Genomic DNA, 14,526 nt, shown 5'->3' on the forward strand with positions numbered 1-14,526 from the left:
TTCCAAAAACTGGGCCCAGCAAAACCAACACAGAGGGTGTGGCCTGACATCCTTGAGGAGCAGGAGAGCAGCTTGTTCCAACAAGGGACATTAGGGCACATTGCAGGAATGAGCCAGTTGCTGAGCCCCCTTTATGTGCACAAACCCTTTCTGACCTAGAGCAAATATTTGGTAATTCCATGGGAGRTGGAGAAGCTTCATTTGTGGTGATGAGAATTTTGTGGGTCTATAGATGTTAGTCTTGGGCACTGCTGGTCTTTTGTGGGCACATCCCTAAAAGCTTTAGATGAGGAGAACTATTTTCTTCCTGGGTGTGATTTTTATTGCCTTCAGTAACAATGGGGCAGGAACAAATTGGGCTTTTCTAGTAAAAAAAAATGAAGTTTACCGGGAAGAGAAGTCCTGATTGTAGGTCTCTGAAACCAAAAGAAAGCTTCAAAATGAGACTCCTGATTGAGGGAAAATAGCAGGATTGAAGCATTAGTAGTAACATCCCACCATACTCTAGCTCATGCCAAAAGAATCCTTTCATTTAAAGGGCTTTTAGCTTGATTATTTTCTTTGATGCAGCAGCCTCTTAGGCAGCAATTTTGTGCATATGCACATGTGCGTACGTGTGCACACGTGTGACTTGGGTTGTTATTTTCTAGTCTGAATGTGCCAGTACTCTTTGACTGGGAGTAATAATTTTTGTGATTTCAGGTTCCTGCCACTGCGGAAAGTGCATCTGTTCACCCCAGGAGTGGTACATTTCGGGTGATTTCTGTGAATGYGATGACAGAGATTGTGACAAACACGACGGTCTCATTTGCACAGGTGCGGTGCAGGCTGACACTTAATTGCTTYGGGAAACAAACTGAGTTGATGGGAATTGTGTCAGACAAAGCCCAGCTTCTTCTTTCCCCACTGACGGAGGAAGCRCATTTGCTGGTTATTCAAACCTGCTGAAATTGTTTCTTCATGCAGCGTGATAATCAACTTAAGGTTTCAAAACAACAGTTAAAAGCCTGAGTATGAATTTAAATCAGTAAGGCAGCTATGGAATCCRTCAATAATTCTCACTGTAATGGACTACAAGTTAGTGTTTTTTGGAAATGACATGGTGTCAGCATTATGATCATGAGGTTTCCTCAGCCTTTGCTCTTCGTCTTTTACTGGATATTCCATGTGTGTAATGCCTTTAAGTTACAGACAAAATTCACTTGTCTGATGATCCCTGGTGGGTTAGGGGCACAGTTGTGTGGGTTAAGGAGCTTCCTGGCAATCAGACAGTTGTCAGTGGGAGGCTGAGATACCTGATAGCTTTTCTTACGCTGTGTTGGTAAATGATTCAAGCAGCTTCACCTTAACATTGTCTGAATATGCAGGTGGCAGATGTCGATAGGAATGGGAGGGCTGCCAGCAAMCCCTCATGACAAACATAGTGACAAGAAGCAGCAAGGGAATTGCTAAATTAACTCACTGGCTCCTTCCTGTTGCAAATCTTAATTTTAGAAAATCTTTGCTGAGCAATTATTAGATGTGGAAGAAATCTGCAAGCCAATTAGAGTGAGAGYGGGAAGGCTGACACTAGTAAATTGTGTCTTCCAGCTAGCCCTGTTAGCAAGGGTCATTTTCTGGAGGCAAGTAGCCAGTATAGCAGCAACAGGAACCTCATCTGCAGCTCTAATGGCTAATCATGGATCTTCATAAAGTCAGAAGGAAGAGAAGCTTGCATAGAAACAAAGGCTTTAGAGGTCTCAAGCTGAGCATCGAAGAGTCATAATAAATATTTAAATAAAATTAATATATGAGTCTTGGTATTAAATGTTTCCCTGCTGCAAAACAGGGCCAACACATTTTTCACTTAATAGAGAGTATGAGATAAGATTTATTTGTATAGCACTTCTGAGAATTTAAGTTTAAAGTTTTTCATGTTCAAAGAGATAATTTTATTGCTCTTCTGTGGGTAGCTTTTAATGACTTTTTCTTTGTGAATAATGGTTAAAAGTAATCTTGTTTTTCTTTGTACCTGGAGGCACAGTGTGAACACTAAGCCTCACCAGCTGGGCACAAACACTGGTGTGCACAATTTCACTATACCATACACTGTTACAATATTTGCAATACTGCTGATAGAATTATTGAGAACACGCTATTAATGCCTTGTAAGTATAGATGTGGGGTGGCTTCTTAATGCAATGGTACAGTAATTGCTTCCTTCCAAAAGAAAAAGGGGCAGGGGAGCAATAAAGGAAMAAGGCAGCTACTTTAGCATGGCTTTTTACTTCCCATAAAACACATTTTAATCTAGTACATTTCAATTATGATAATTGTCCTTTATTCATTCTATTCTAGGTAACGGTGTTTGTAGCTGTGGAAACTGTGAGTGCTGGGAAGGATGGAATGGAAATGCTTGTGAAATCTGGCTGGGGAGAGAATACCCTTAATGAAGGGCCTCAAAGATTGAGGCGGTTTTTTTGTTTATTTTTCTTTAGGCTGCTAGAACATTTAATTTCAGAAGTGCTCAGTGTGTGGGTGTGGGTACTCGTGAATGCACACATAGATGGTTGCAAATACCTTAGAACACATTTGAGGACCTGCTCCTTAAAGAAATGCAWCAGAAAACTAAAAAAAGGAAGCAGGACAGCCCAAATTCTAGCGGSTAAAGTCATAAAATACTGGCCCTATGAAACTTCTCCAGAATTTTTTGTAAATTCAGCAGAACCGATATTATACCTATAAAGATTACTTCTTTGAGCAACCTTAAAAAAGGTTTTAAGGCTTTTTAAAATATTATTTACTTTGTTGTCACCTCTCCTCACCAGTATGCAATACACCTGTAGAAGAGTAGAGCTAGTTGAATATTTGTCAGATAATTAGTTTGATTTATTTTATGATGTTTGAAAAATACATTATTTTGCCCTTTCTTTCTAACAATCTGGATTATGCACCAGCTCATAAATTGAGAGAAACTGTCAAGAAGCCTATAAAAATATTAATGATTTTTTATTTGGTCAAATAATTGTGCAACTGAAGTCCAATTACATGACGTTCATAGACTGAAGATCCAAAATCTTTGAATAGGTCCTTTTCCACAAGAGAACCTCTAGCTTCTGAGGTTAATGTGTCAGTAAGTTGGTTATCTAATCTACATACTACAATACTTTCAAATGCATAACCTATAGAAACATAAGGAATGAAGCTAATAAAGATTTAAAAGTATGTTTGCCTATTCTGCGTATGTATTCTGCAACTCACATACTTCTGTTGTACTGCTCTATGTATCTACAGTTTCCTCCTCGATGTAAGGCAAATGGAAATGTTTTTATATTAATAACTTGTGGGATGAAAATTCTGTCTACTCTTAGAAATCACTATTTGGGACAGATTGCCCTATCATACATGGAATTCATAAAATTTAACTGCTTTTATATAAGTGGGGAATCTGAAGGTCAAATGATTTGAAAAATCATCAGTGCTCTGCGGTAGCTCGGTCTCAGCCAAAGATGTTAGGATAACATCAGAATGTAATTAAAGTTTTAATATAGTAAATACAAACAAAGCAGTGGTATGAACAAAAATTTTATTTTTATTTTCCAATGGTGAAATGCTGCTCAGTGTGAAATTCACATTGAGTTATGAATGATGCACAACTATTGGGACTTCCCTAACTTATTTACATATGAGTCTCTTATTTTTTTGTACATGTAGATTTGGCAGCCCTTGAGTTCTTTAGAGCAAAAAAAAAAAAGAAATATACATTTTAGTTTCAAAAGTGTTTACATTTTGTGAAACCATGTTTGAGCAAGAAATTGATTAAATGCCTCAAAAATACTTATTTTAGATACCAAACTTTAACATTGTGGTTTAGGTGCCAAGGTCCTGATTTTTGAAAAGGTACATGACTCAGAAATAATGGAACTATGTATTAACCAAAAAAATGCATTTCCATTATTAATCTAGAAATTAATTTTCTTTTAGAAAGGACAGTTTTGAAATAGGAAAATACAATGGCACAGAACATGTATGAGAATGCAAAATYTGAACCTCTCCATTATTCCCCCATCCCCTATAGCTTGCTCTTTAAGTACCACTTTTTTTCCCCCTTAACCTGGATTCTTTCTTTCTAAAAATGCCGCTTGTGAAGCCCATGTTCTCAGGGAGCATAAATTACCAAACATCCAACTTACATATAAGCTATGCAGATAAATAACTAGACATACATCCCAAAGCTGCTAGCTACTCTTATCAGATAACCAAAATATCAGGCAGAGTTCTAAACTGCATTCATTAAGAATGTTCAAATTAAAATTCATCCTGAAATTTTAATTTATATTTTACACTTAAAACCCTTAAACTCCWTGGAGCTCAACAGGAATATTTTGTTAAGTTTTATCATATATGCATTTTGCCAAGCTTAGTGCCTGGAGAGCAGGGCACTTTTATTTATTAACTTTTATTTATAGTTATGAATAACGAATACCGCTGACCACAATAATCTTATAATCACTGGGTTTTTGCATATACATTCATCTGCTGAATCAGAGTGTAAACAACGAAGGATTTAAAGTTCTCCTTGCTTTCCTTCCATTTGTATTTAGTCCTGTATTAAGAAAACACTAGATAATCAAAGCCATTATCTGGTGTCAGTATATGCTTTTGACTTGTTTGATAACAGATTTATACATACTGTAGATCAGCTGTGGTATTTCAGGTACTCATTCATATATTAAAGAACAATTCTTTAAGTGGTTGCAGTGTCATATTTGATGCATTTTACTTTGTAATTTGCTTTAATTTTATGTACTTTAAGAATGTAAAGTAATTTTTATTTCTACTTTGATTTTTTTCYTAAACCAATCAACTCTAACCTTTTGACTATTGGATGAATTACATAGCCATAGCATTTCAAAAAGTGTTATTCAAGTTGTTTGTTAACTTACATATAGAAAAAAATCGGAATATCTAGAACAGCAACTCTCAGTGGTTTATTAAAATGCAATTATCAAACAAAATGGTGCTATTACTATAAACCTTAAAGTGTTAACTAAGACTACTGAAAATGTAATGTGCACATGAATTCTTTTCCAATTTTTATACTGTTTTCTATAATGTTGCTTTGAACATTTCCCCTGCTCTCCATGCTGAGGTAACTGGCGGTGTAACACCCAGCGTATCTGTTTTGTGGCTCATTTCCTCTCTAGAAAAATGAAAAAAATCAGAAGGAACAAGATTATTATTCCACATATGTGAATATAATAGCTGTATTAATAAATTGTTATACCTCATTCCCTGTGATGGGAATTCCAAAGAAGTAAACTGCAARTGCAGGAAGAGGCATAAGGAAGTGAAACTCACTGCTTGATTCTCCTGCTTCCAGGCCTGTGGCAAAAGGCAAAACCACATTGGATAAATGGGGATTTTGTACTGTTAGATTAGATGATAAACCTTAACTAACAAAAAGGTACTATAGCCTTGTTTTCTTCTTATGAGAGAAAGAACTCAGTCCACAAGTGTGCCAATGCTTCTACAACAGACTTGCAGGATTATGCCTGTTGTGTATAACGTATCTGTAATATCACATATAAAAAACCTGTGGATTGATTTGCTTCTATAAATTCTTCTATTCTTCTATTGCTTCTAAAACAGGACCTGCTTGTGGTCCTGTTTTCTAACCCTGGCTTGACTCTTTCTTAGAAACACAGATGCATTTAATCATGCACTTTTTCTCGCTTTTCTGAACATTGCCCTTGCTTCTTTGCAGAATGGTATCTCACTTTGTAGCTAAGTGATAAAGCTAAATGATACCGGGATGAAGAAGGCTAAGTTGAATATTTCTGTGATTAGGTAATAGAACAAAAATTTTATTACATCTTTAGAAATAAGTCATAGCATTTGCATTAGTCATCACACAAAAAAATCCCATTATTAAACATTTTAAGAATGCATTGCACAACATACGAATTTATCTAAAGGGCCATTTAAAACAAAGAGAACCTTCTTATTTAGTCTAATTTTGCTACCATTCCCATTTGAATGTAGCTGAATAATGTCTTCTTTATACCAATAAACAGATTGATCATCATGATACACTTTTACTGCATGGACCAAACTGCCTGCTTTCATACCTCATTGCTTAAACTTGTTTTAAAACCAAGACAAAAAGTTTCCCTATAAATATATATGTAAAGCCAGGGTTCTTAGTATTGTTTCAGGTATATACCATAGTCAAAGTGAATTGCTTTACTTTATATCTGGTGGAGGGGAGGGGCAGGGAGGGGTTTATTAAGAACCAATATTTATGAAAATGTAGTATATTAAAAACTCAATTGAGAATGGCTAAAACCCCCAGCAAATTAAGCAAAAGCTCTCTTATGTGAACTAAAAAGCAGTTACAAGTGGCTAGAGCCCCTTCTATAGGCTCTATTGTGTGAGCAATCTCATAAGGATTCTTGTGTATTTATAAAATTTTTGAAGTACAGCAAAATGGTGCTTTGTTGAAGTAGTTCATATCTCCTCAAAACTGGATCTCTAAAACTGTGCAGGTGTGACTGATTTTGCCAAATAGAACTGTAGCTGAAACATAGATTAAAAAAAGAGAAAATGAGAGAATGACTTAGTGCAGTGTTAACATATAAAATGGTAAAATGAGGTTAGATTGCAGWGTGAACAGTCTCTCAGAGATTAGAGAAAACCCAGAAGAACAAAATACAAAGCAAGCATGCAAAAGACCTGGAACGTTGCAGATTCACGGACAGCTGCACATGTAAGTACAAAAACCCCAATCTGTAAACACAAATTGATTCCATCAGGTTTACTATACAGTACTTTAGTAGTAACAGACAGTTGAAAACAGCTTTCACTTAACAGCAAAATTAATTTTAGAGGGAAGAAAATGGTGGTCTCGTCCTGGAGAACAGCAAGAGAGGTATTATATTAAGGAGCTGAAATTTTCTTTGGCATGGTAAAGGGGGAGAACTGAGTTTGCCAACCTATTTACATGAAGTTTCACCATCCTGTGGCCAGTGCAAYGATGCTTTGCACAGTCTACTTCTTACATAAACTTTTTTTGTTGGTTTCCAGTATGCCTTCATATAAATGCTTTATTCATCATGTTGAATCTGTGTATACAACAAATAAGAATAAACASAAACTGTACAATGCAGACAAACTCTTTGCATATATGCATGTAAATTTGTAACACTGACCAACAGTTCTTTGACAGACACAACCTACAACATGCAGTTAGTTCGTCCTTGCCATACTCTTCCCATGCAACAGATGAGACAAGACAAAATTAAAGGGAGGAAACAAAGCACAAAGATACCCTTGTTATGTTGAAACAGATTGTAGAAAAAAAAAAAGGAGGACATTGATTCATTGTATTAAACAGTCATATGAATTTAGCCCACAGAAACAAAAACAGAAATCAAAAATAAAATTTAAATTAAAAAAAAGGCAGCTTTATTTCCAGTATGTACTRACTGCTTAAAGAAATTAAATCTGGCCTTAATCATAGCCTCCCAAACTGGTTCATGTTTAGGTTCATGTTTCATAGTTATTCAGGATCCAAAGGTTAGTGTTGAAAAAATGCTTACATAGGATCAGGCAATGAAGCTGATCCTYCTTGCATGACTCAGCCAGGTTTCCAGCCCTGTCTCTCCTCAGGCTCTTACACTGGGTGAGTAAAAAGACAGCTGAATGGGACATGAACTCATGTATTCCCTGCTCACAAATCAGGTGTGAGAGAGTGTAGCCTTCAGCTGTTTTATCTTACTTGAAATATTGTGAAGTTCTCCTGTTACAATTGCAGGAAGGGCAGCAKCGTCCTGGCTGCTGCCTCTCGGGGGTCCTGCAGTGCACAGCGAGCCCCCAGCTCACCATGTGAGTTGCTTTGGTTTGCTTTTGTTTTCTCAGGGGCGGTGCACAAATCCCACTGGACCAGATGGGATGAGAATGGCACACCGAAGTTTTTAATAAAGTGTTGTTTTCCCCACGCACACAGATTTAGTGCTAGCAGGCAAGGGCACAGTCTYAAGTCAAAGTTTCTTTGCATTTTTATCACAGTTTTAGATTAGATTTGTATTTTTTTTTTTCTCTACATGGATAGAGGGCTTCATGCTTAACTCATTCCCTCCCTAGAAAGACYCAACATCACACATTTTCTTGCTGTTCTCATATCACATATACAAAAAAAAGAAGTCTGACCTACAGAAAAAAAAAGGTTTATCTAGAATTTAGCAGCTTTACAGTAGCCTCCTTAAGAGTGCACTAAATGTTGCTTATAAAAACAGAAGACATTTGAAAACTAGAATGAAGAGTTCATTCAGACTGAATCAGCCGTTCAGCTGAGCAGACAGGGAGTTTGAAATAACCAGCAGTCTCAGGGACTTCAGCACAAAGATGTGATAAAACAAATTGCCAGAAATACAGTGCTAAAAAAGGAACAGATGGTTTCCTCTTTTTGTCTTTAAATATCAAGGTAACAGCAAGAGGCCAAGAGAGTGTTGCCACACAGTTTTCCAGACTGAGATGCAGTTTGATCTTTGCTGCCATCTCTGAGAAACAAATTCCTTCCTAAGCATACAGAGCGTGCCCACATTTTTAATCCTCTGAAAGCCTGTGACTAAGCGTGCAGAAACTTCAGTGGCATCTCTGTGGCATTCTCTAAATCTTCCCCCCGCTCTCCTCCATCCCCCACAACACTGGCTTAATTGTTCACAAGTRACAAACTCAAAGGGTTGATGTTGTTTCTGATAATATGACCCAAGGCTTCAATTTTATGATGTTTTTGATTTCTTCTAGGTTCATGTAGGAGAAAGTACAGTATATAGAGATCAAGGCAAGGCACCTTCAATCTAGCAATTTGGTGGGCATGTTATCCTAGGAAGCTGGGTGGAGGTACATACCGGGATATCAGTGAAATACATAGGACTGGACTTTGCATGCTTAGCTAAAAATAAAAATAAAGTTTTGTAATATGTCCAGTTTTAAAACTTCTTTTTTAAAACACCAGAAATATTAAACTATAATTTGTAACTACCCTTTGCATTGGTGCTGCAAAAAAGAACACAACAACATCCTTGCCCATGCTTTGCTAACTAGGTGTGGGATTCAGCCAAAAATAACAATGGCATTAAGTTCAGTTCCTTAAAAACAGGAAAGGATTATATTTGAAATGGATTTAGGTAGCGCAATTCTGATTAGTCTTACTTTTTTTTTTTTTTAATTGGTGGTGGTTGTTTTTCAAACAATGGAGATTTAGTAGATGAAAAATGAGCCTTAATTCAGGCCTACAAGGCCTACAAAATTCTTTGGACCCACTTTTCCAAAAATGAGTGGGTCTTGCTCGCTGGGCAAGGCAAATGTTACCATTACCAGTAAGCCTGTGATATGTATAAAACACACACAAAAAAAGAAACTATAGGGGGATGCCAAACACACGTTTCAGAAAACTCCCCGTTGGTTGTGTTTGACACTCTTTCCTCCACTTTATGCCAACCTCAGAAGCACAGTATCTGTTACTAAAGAGTATTCACATTTAATCAATATTTTAAACCAGAGACAACGATCCTATTCTTTATAGATATAATTTGTAATAATAGATTTTTGAAGGCTTCCTGATTCCCTGATTGCTTTCAAAACTAAGCCACCGGCAACACTTAAGTTATAGAGAAACACAATCCCTGCAAAAGGTCACAAACAGTGGAGCGAGCAGCCTTATAAAAAAGGGAAGAAGAGAAATCCATAATAGCACAGGTTTACAGCATCTAACTAGAAATTACTTGATTATTTGTGTGCTACAAAATAGAACTTAAACACATGGATTTTGCTGAAACTGGACTCAAAAAGGGATTATGGGCAATTGTCAGCAGGCAAGGTATCAAGTGTACTTGTGAAGTATGTCATTCACATGAAGTGTCACAGTCACAGAAAAGATATTAAAAAGGCATTCCAATATCTGGTAGGGCATTCCATGGTCTGAGTTTAGCTGGTTCATCCAGGTGTCTTCTCRTTGTGGGTGGAGCTACACGTTGAGATTTATCCACTTGCAACAACTCAGTTCGGAAACAGCAACGGGCAAGATGGTGCCTTGCCGCCAGCTGATGCACAGACACTGCCCAGGGGAAGTCTGGCAAGGATAAATCGCTCAACTGTACTCGGGACTCAGTCAAGTCACAACACCTGTGAGGATCTGGCTATGTCGTCTTGCTCTTGGTTACTGGTTTGCCGCCATTCATTATTGCAGATGCACTTGTGCTTTTACTTGGAGTTACCCCAGCCTTTGGCACTGTTTCTCCAATATCATGCAAAGATGGTTCTCGATACATGGCAACTGAGGGGAAAGAAGAGAAAAAGAGAGGTATTTTTAACAATGTATCGTGTACAAGAGTTCATCCCAAATAGGATTAATTTTCTATTTTCTTCTTGGATATCAGGGAAACTATTTATTTTGACAGATGTGGGTTTGCACCACTGATAGAATGCCTTGGCCCTCCCAAATTCTCACACTTCTTTTGCATCTGACTTAAAAATGCATTCATGTTTGTTTAGTGGATACTATAGGTTCTTGGAAATGAAAAACTAGTGTTCTCGCTTTGCATAAGGCACACAAAAATGTACATGGACACACACATGTGTGTATGTATAACCCTTAAACATTAAATAARCGTGCAAGCTTTTAGAAGTAAAATAAGATAACAGAGACTGTAATTAAAAAAACGGGACACACAATATAGTTGTCTAGACTTAAGTGTTCCTTTTTAATCATACATTTCAAGACTATGCTAGGATCCAGTTCTGCAAAGTTACATGTACACCAGTCTCCCAAATCTGGGGAATTTGGCCRTGGGCACTTCTTCAGGTGTGTCCTGAAGAAACGTCCAGGAGATGTGTAGTGTACAAAAGAGGTTTGGGGTTTTTCCTTCCTCCTGTCCAAAAACATGCAGTAGCCACCAATATCCATTGAAGTGCAGAAAACTCCAGATTCAACTTTAACTGAATTCTTAGGGGAATTAGAAGTTTCTCCCTGGGCTTCAGTCTCTATCCAATCACTTCAAATCCTTTGAGGGAAATACATGTATTCAATTACACAGTTCCAGCATTAAGCTGCCTTAATGATTAATGCTCTTGGATAATTCAATTTCATTTTCCATGTCACTGAATCAGGTAATATTTCCACTTACACCTAACTTCAGTAGCATTTATTTATATCAGAGCAATGTTAAAAGAGGTGTCACAGCAGTTAAAGGAATTAATCATCATCCTGATTTCCRGACTGGGTGTGTGCTACCACAGAGAGCACAATTCCTTCATCCCTTGCCTAATTAGAGTAGGAGGCTGGAGCATCAAAGTACTGACCTTGATCTTCAATGGTGTGAAGTTTCATAATAAATATAAAGGGCTCCATAGCATCATTAACTAATCAAACACTTGTTCTAACATTTCCAGTGGCATAATCTAAATCCTTTACAGCTTCTGAAAGACTGAAATTAAATGTCTTCTCTACAGTACATAAGGCTGGTTATGATCTATATCTTCAGAGTGGCYCATAAATGTGTTTAGGGCACTTTGCAGATTAATTAAAAGAACTCAGTRAAATAACACCGTGACCTACAAAATTATTAAGTTGAACAACATGAAATGGAACTATAAGGAATTATATAGTAGAGCTGTCATATTCAATGATTCTCACAGACCATAAATCAAGTTATTTCTAAGTATTGTCTAAGCTATTTTGATAGAGTCTGATCATCCAAACATTATTGAAAAAKAGTAACTTCTTTCCTAATCCATATGAATTTGCACTGCTTTTAAAAATGCACTGGCTTTCCCTCCCTGTAATTCTTATAATTTAAWATAGAGGGATGGAGATAGAAGTTATTAATATTGTTGAGAGCTTATGAAACAACTGAAAGCTTTCACAAGACAAGGAAAGCACAAAGGTATCAACCTGAGTTCAAATAAACATAAGATTATTCTGATTCTTTCTTTATGATGAAACTAAAGTACTTAACAAACTGATCTTCCAATCAAAAATTTTAAGTTAAAGTATCAAAAGAAATTGGACTGCTAACCAAAGCAGGTGTGTATTTTCAGATGTTCAGTAATGAGATAATTTTCAGAATGACTGGGGCTATGTGTAGCAATTAGAACAATGAAATTTGGAGTGCCATCAGGACAGGAAGCAAAAGGCAGCATAAGTTTATAAAGGCCTGCACAATACATAGRATAACACAAAAGTTTGAAGATGTAAATGGATTTTTCAGAGAATGTGACATTATTTTGGTGTGTGAGGTTACAGTGTCTGTTATTTGCTCCTATCTTGGTTTATAGGCCAACTTACAYGAGTTGTGTATATTGCACCAACTGGCAATGTAAAACATCATGTTTTATTTTATAGAGAGACCTTTGTGTTTTGTATYAGAAAGCTTTTACTTTRAAATGCTGACATTTMATCCATTCCCTTTGTAACTCCCCATCATCCTACAATGTYCATTATTTCATTCTGCCTAATAAAAGGACTGTTTTCTCACTGCAATACTCAAAACAACTTTTGTCCCTTCCAACAGAATATTTTAAATGCAGCGCAACGCTCTTCCACAAAAGATTTTTTTTTTTTTTGGTAGAATGACCTCTTAGTCCCTGGAAAAATGTTTTTACATATCCCCTTTGTAGCATCACTATACCGAAGCACAAAACTGCTCCATGAAACTTTGGGGATGGCATTGGGAATGGCTCCTATGTGGGACATAAACATTCAGAAAGGGCATTTTGGAAACCCTTCCCTCTTTTTGTGAGATCTAKAGGAGGGTCTGCCAGAGATGGACTGAGGCTCACCTTCCAATGGCTTGGGTAGAAAATGAGCTGCTGGTTTTGTTTTCTTCACTCTGTTTCCTTTCATGACCTGCCCTTCTTTGTTCAGCCCCAAGAACCAGGCCCTCCCGGACTCCTGTTGTCTGTAGAGCATGGACGAGTAGATTACATAATAATTTTCAAAAACAGACTCCTTGAATTTGCACTCTGGTGTAAAAAGTTCCTGTGGGAAGAAAAATAAATTGTTAAATTATGTCTCTAAAGTGCAGGTTTTGGTTTGTTAGCTTACAAATACCTTGTGGTAAGTTTTATATATGACTTATGATAAGGTTCTGCTTTAAGACCAGGAGTTCTGTCTTTCTCTGGAAGGCCTCAATGAACTTATTTCACTTCCCATGCATGCCTCAGTTTACCATCTATGCAACAGGCACAGTGTATTTTTAAAGTAGAAAGAAAGCTACATGGACATAAAAGCACTATTTAAAATATGGGCATAATTATTATTATGCTCTTTTTTTTGATAGGATATCCTTATAAAGATTAAGAAAGTCTATGTTAAAATAACATTAATGCGACGAGTTGCTCTGTTTTAACCTACTGAATTCAGTGGACTCCCTCTGGTTTACAACAATTAATATTTGWTGCTTAAAGTGCTGCTACCAACATATTGAAATGTATGGCATTCCCTGGAGTCCAGGAAAATACCGCCACAGGGAAATACTATCCTGATGCACAAATTTCTGGACAAAGAAAAGTAATTCCTACTGGCATCCTCAGTATTCATTCCAAAACTGGATTGCTTTTCAGAAGACACATTCAGTAACAGCAATTGTCCTAAACTCTATATAGGGTAATCTAAGCATAAACTTCCATAGTCCAGTAGCCAAATAATAATAATTTATATACATATATATGTATTAACAACAAGTAACTAATAAAATAAACARTGTGAATATACAGTGAGATAGAAATTACCAAAATTCTTTGAAAAAGCCCAGCAAGTTAAGCAAATAAATATACATTTAAAATATCACAAGAGAAATCTGTGTGAATATGATTTTCCGTCTGTGGACCCATCTGCTGAAGCCTGTAGAAGAAATAARACATAAAAGGAGGAGGTAGATGTGGGAAAGGGGGAAGTAGGTTGCTAAGATTTCAGAGCTCAAAGTTCTCAGCCCTGAATACTCTTTTTATATTTCTTTTAGTTATCTTTCCCAAGAAGTAAAAAAAAAATCTGAAAACATCATGTCTTTTCATTCACAGTATTTCTTTTCCATTTCTTTTTGTTCCTGGCCCCATGCAGTACTGAGTTAACACCCAGCAGGCAATGTATTTTCAGGGTCTCTATGCCATCCCCAGCTGCCTRTATATTGTAAGAATTTCACAGCTGTTTCTGCCACAGATTTACTTTCTGGAATCAAAGTCCTTAAAGACACAGTTCCCCACACCAAAAGGCAAAGATTTAAGACTTTTCTAAATGTGCACTAAATGTTGCTTGGTGCACAACCTATTTCTCCCAATGGGGTGGGATATGTGGTATTTGTATGGTTGTGGCTTAAGTTACCACCTGTAAGCAGTTACCACCTGTAAGCAAAGCTGTCTTGATGAATACCAGGCACACTACTGGCATTCTCAATTATGAATGATCTTTAAACCTCAGATTTAAAAAAAAAAAAAAAAAAAAAAAAAATCATTCATTTTTATGCAGCAAGAAATGAAGAGTTACGG

At 36.8% G+C, this 14,526-nt stretch overlaps 2 protein-coding genes across 2 annotated transcripts in view; one reads left to right on the top strand and one right to left on the bottom strand.

Moving 5' to 3' along the window:
• Positions 1-2,748, top strand: part of LOC130584220 (integrin beta-like protein 1) — a gene marked incomplete at its 5' end in the record, with an annotated part of 20,869 nt that extends 18,121 nt beyond the window's left edge. Inside the window, 2 exons of the mRNA XM_057384062.1 lie at positions 703-816; positions 2,338-2,748. Of these exons, the coding sequence (XP_057240045.1) occupies positions 703-816; positions 2,338-2,429 (206 nt within the window). The remainder of the gene's footprint in view (positions 1-702; positions 817-2,337) is intronic.
• A 2,890-nt stretch (positions 2,749-5,638) lies between these two features.
• The window catches only part of FGF14 (fibroblast growth factor 14), a 124,500-nt gene continuing 115,612 nt past the window's right edge, over positions 5,639-14,526 (bottom strand). Inside the window, exons 4-5 of the mRNA XM_057384063.1 lie at positions 12,823-13,021; positions 5,639-10,318 (exon numbers count right to left, since the gene is read on the bottom strand). Of these exons, the coding sequence (XP_057240046.1) occupies positions 10,182-10,318; positions 12,823-13,021 (336 nt within the window). The 3' untranslated portion in view covers positions 5,639-10,181. The remainder of the gene's footprint in view (positions 10,319-12,822; positions 13,022-14,526) is intronic.

This window comes from Malurus melanocephalus, unplaced genomic scaffold, assembly GCF_030028575.1.
Source record: "Malurus melanocephalus ecotype Western Australia unplaced genomic scaffold, MMel_1.1 scaffold_682, whole genome shotgun sequence".
NCBI lineage: Eukaryota > Metazoa > Chordata > Aves > Passeriformes > Maluridae > Malurus > Malurus melanocephalus.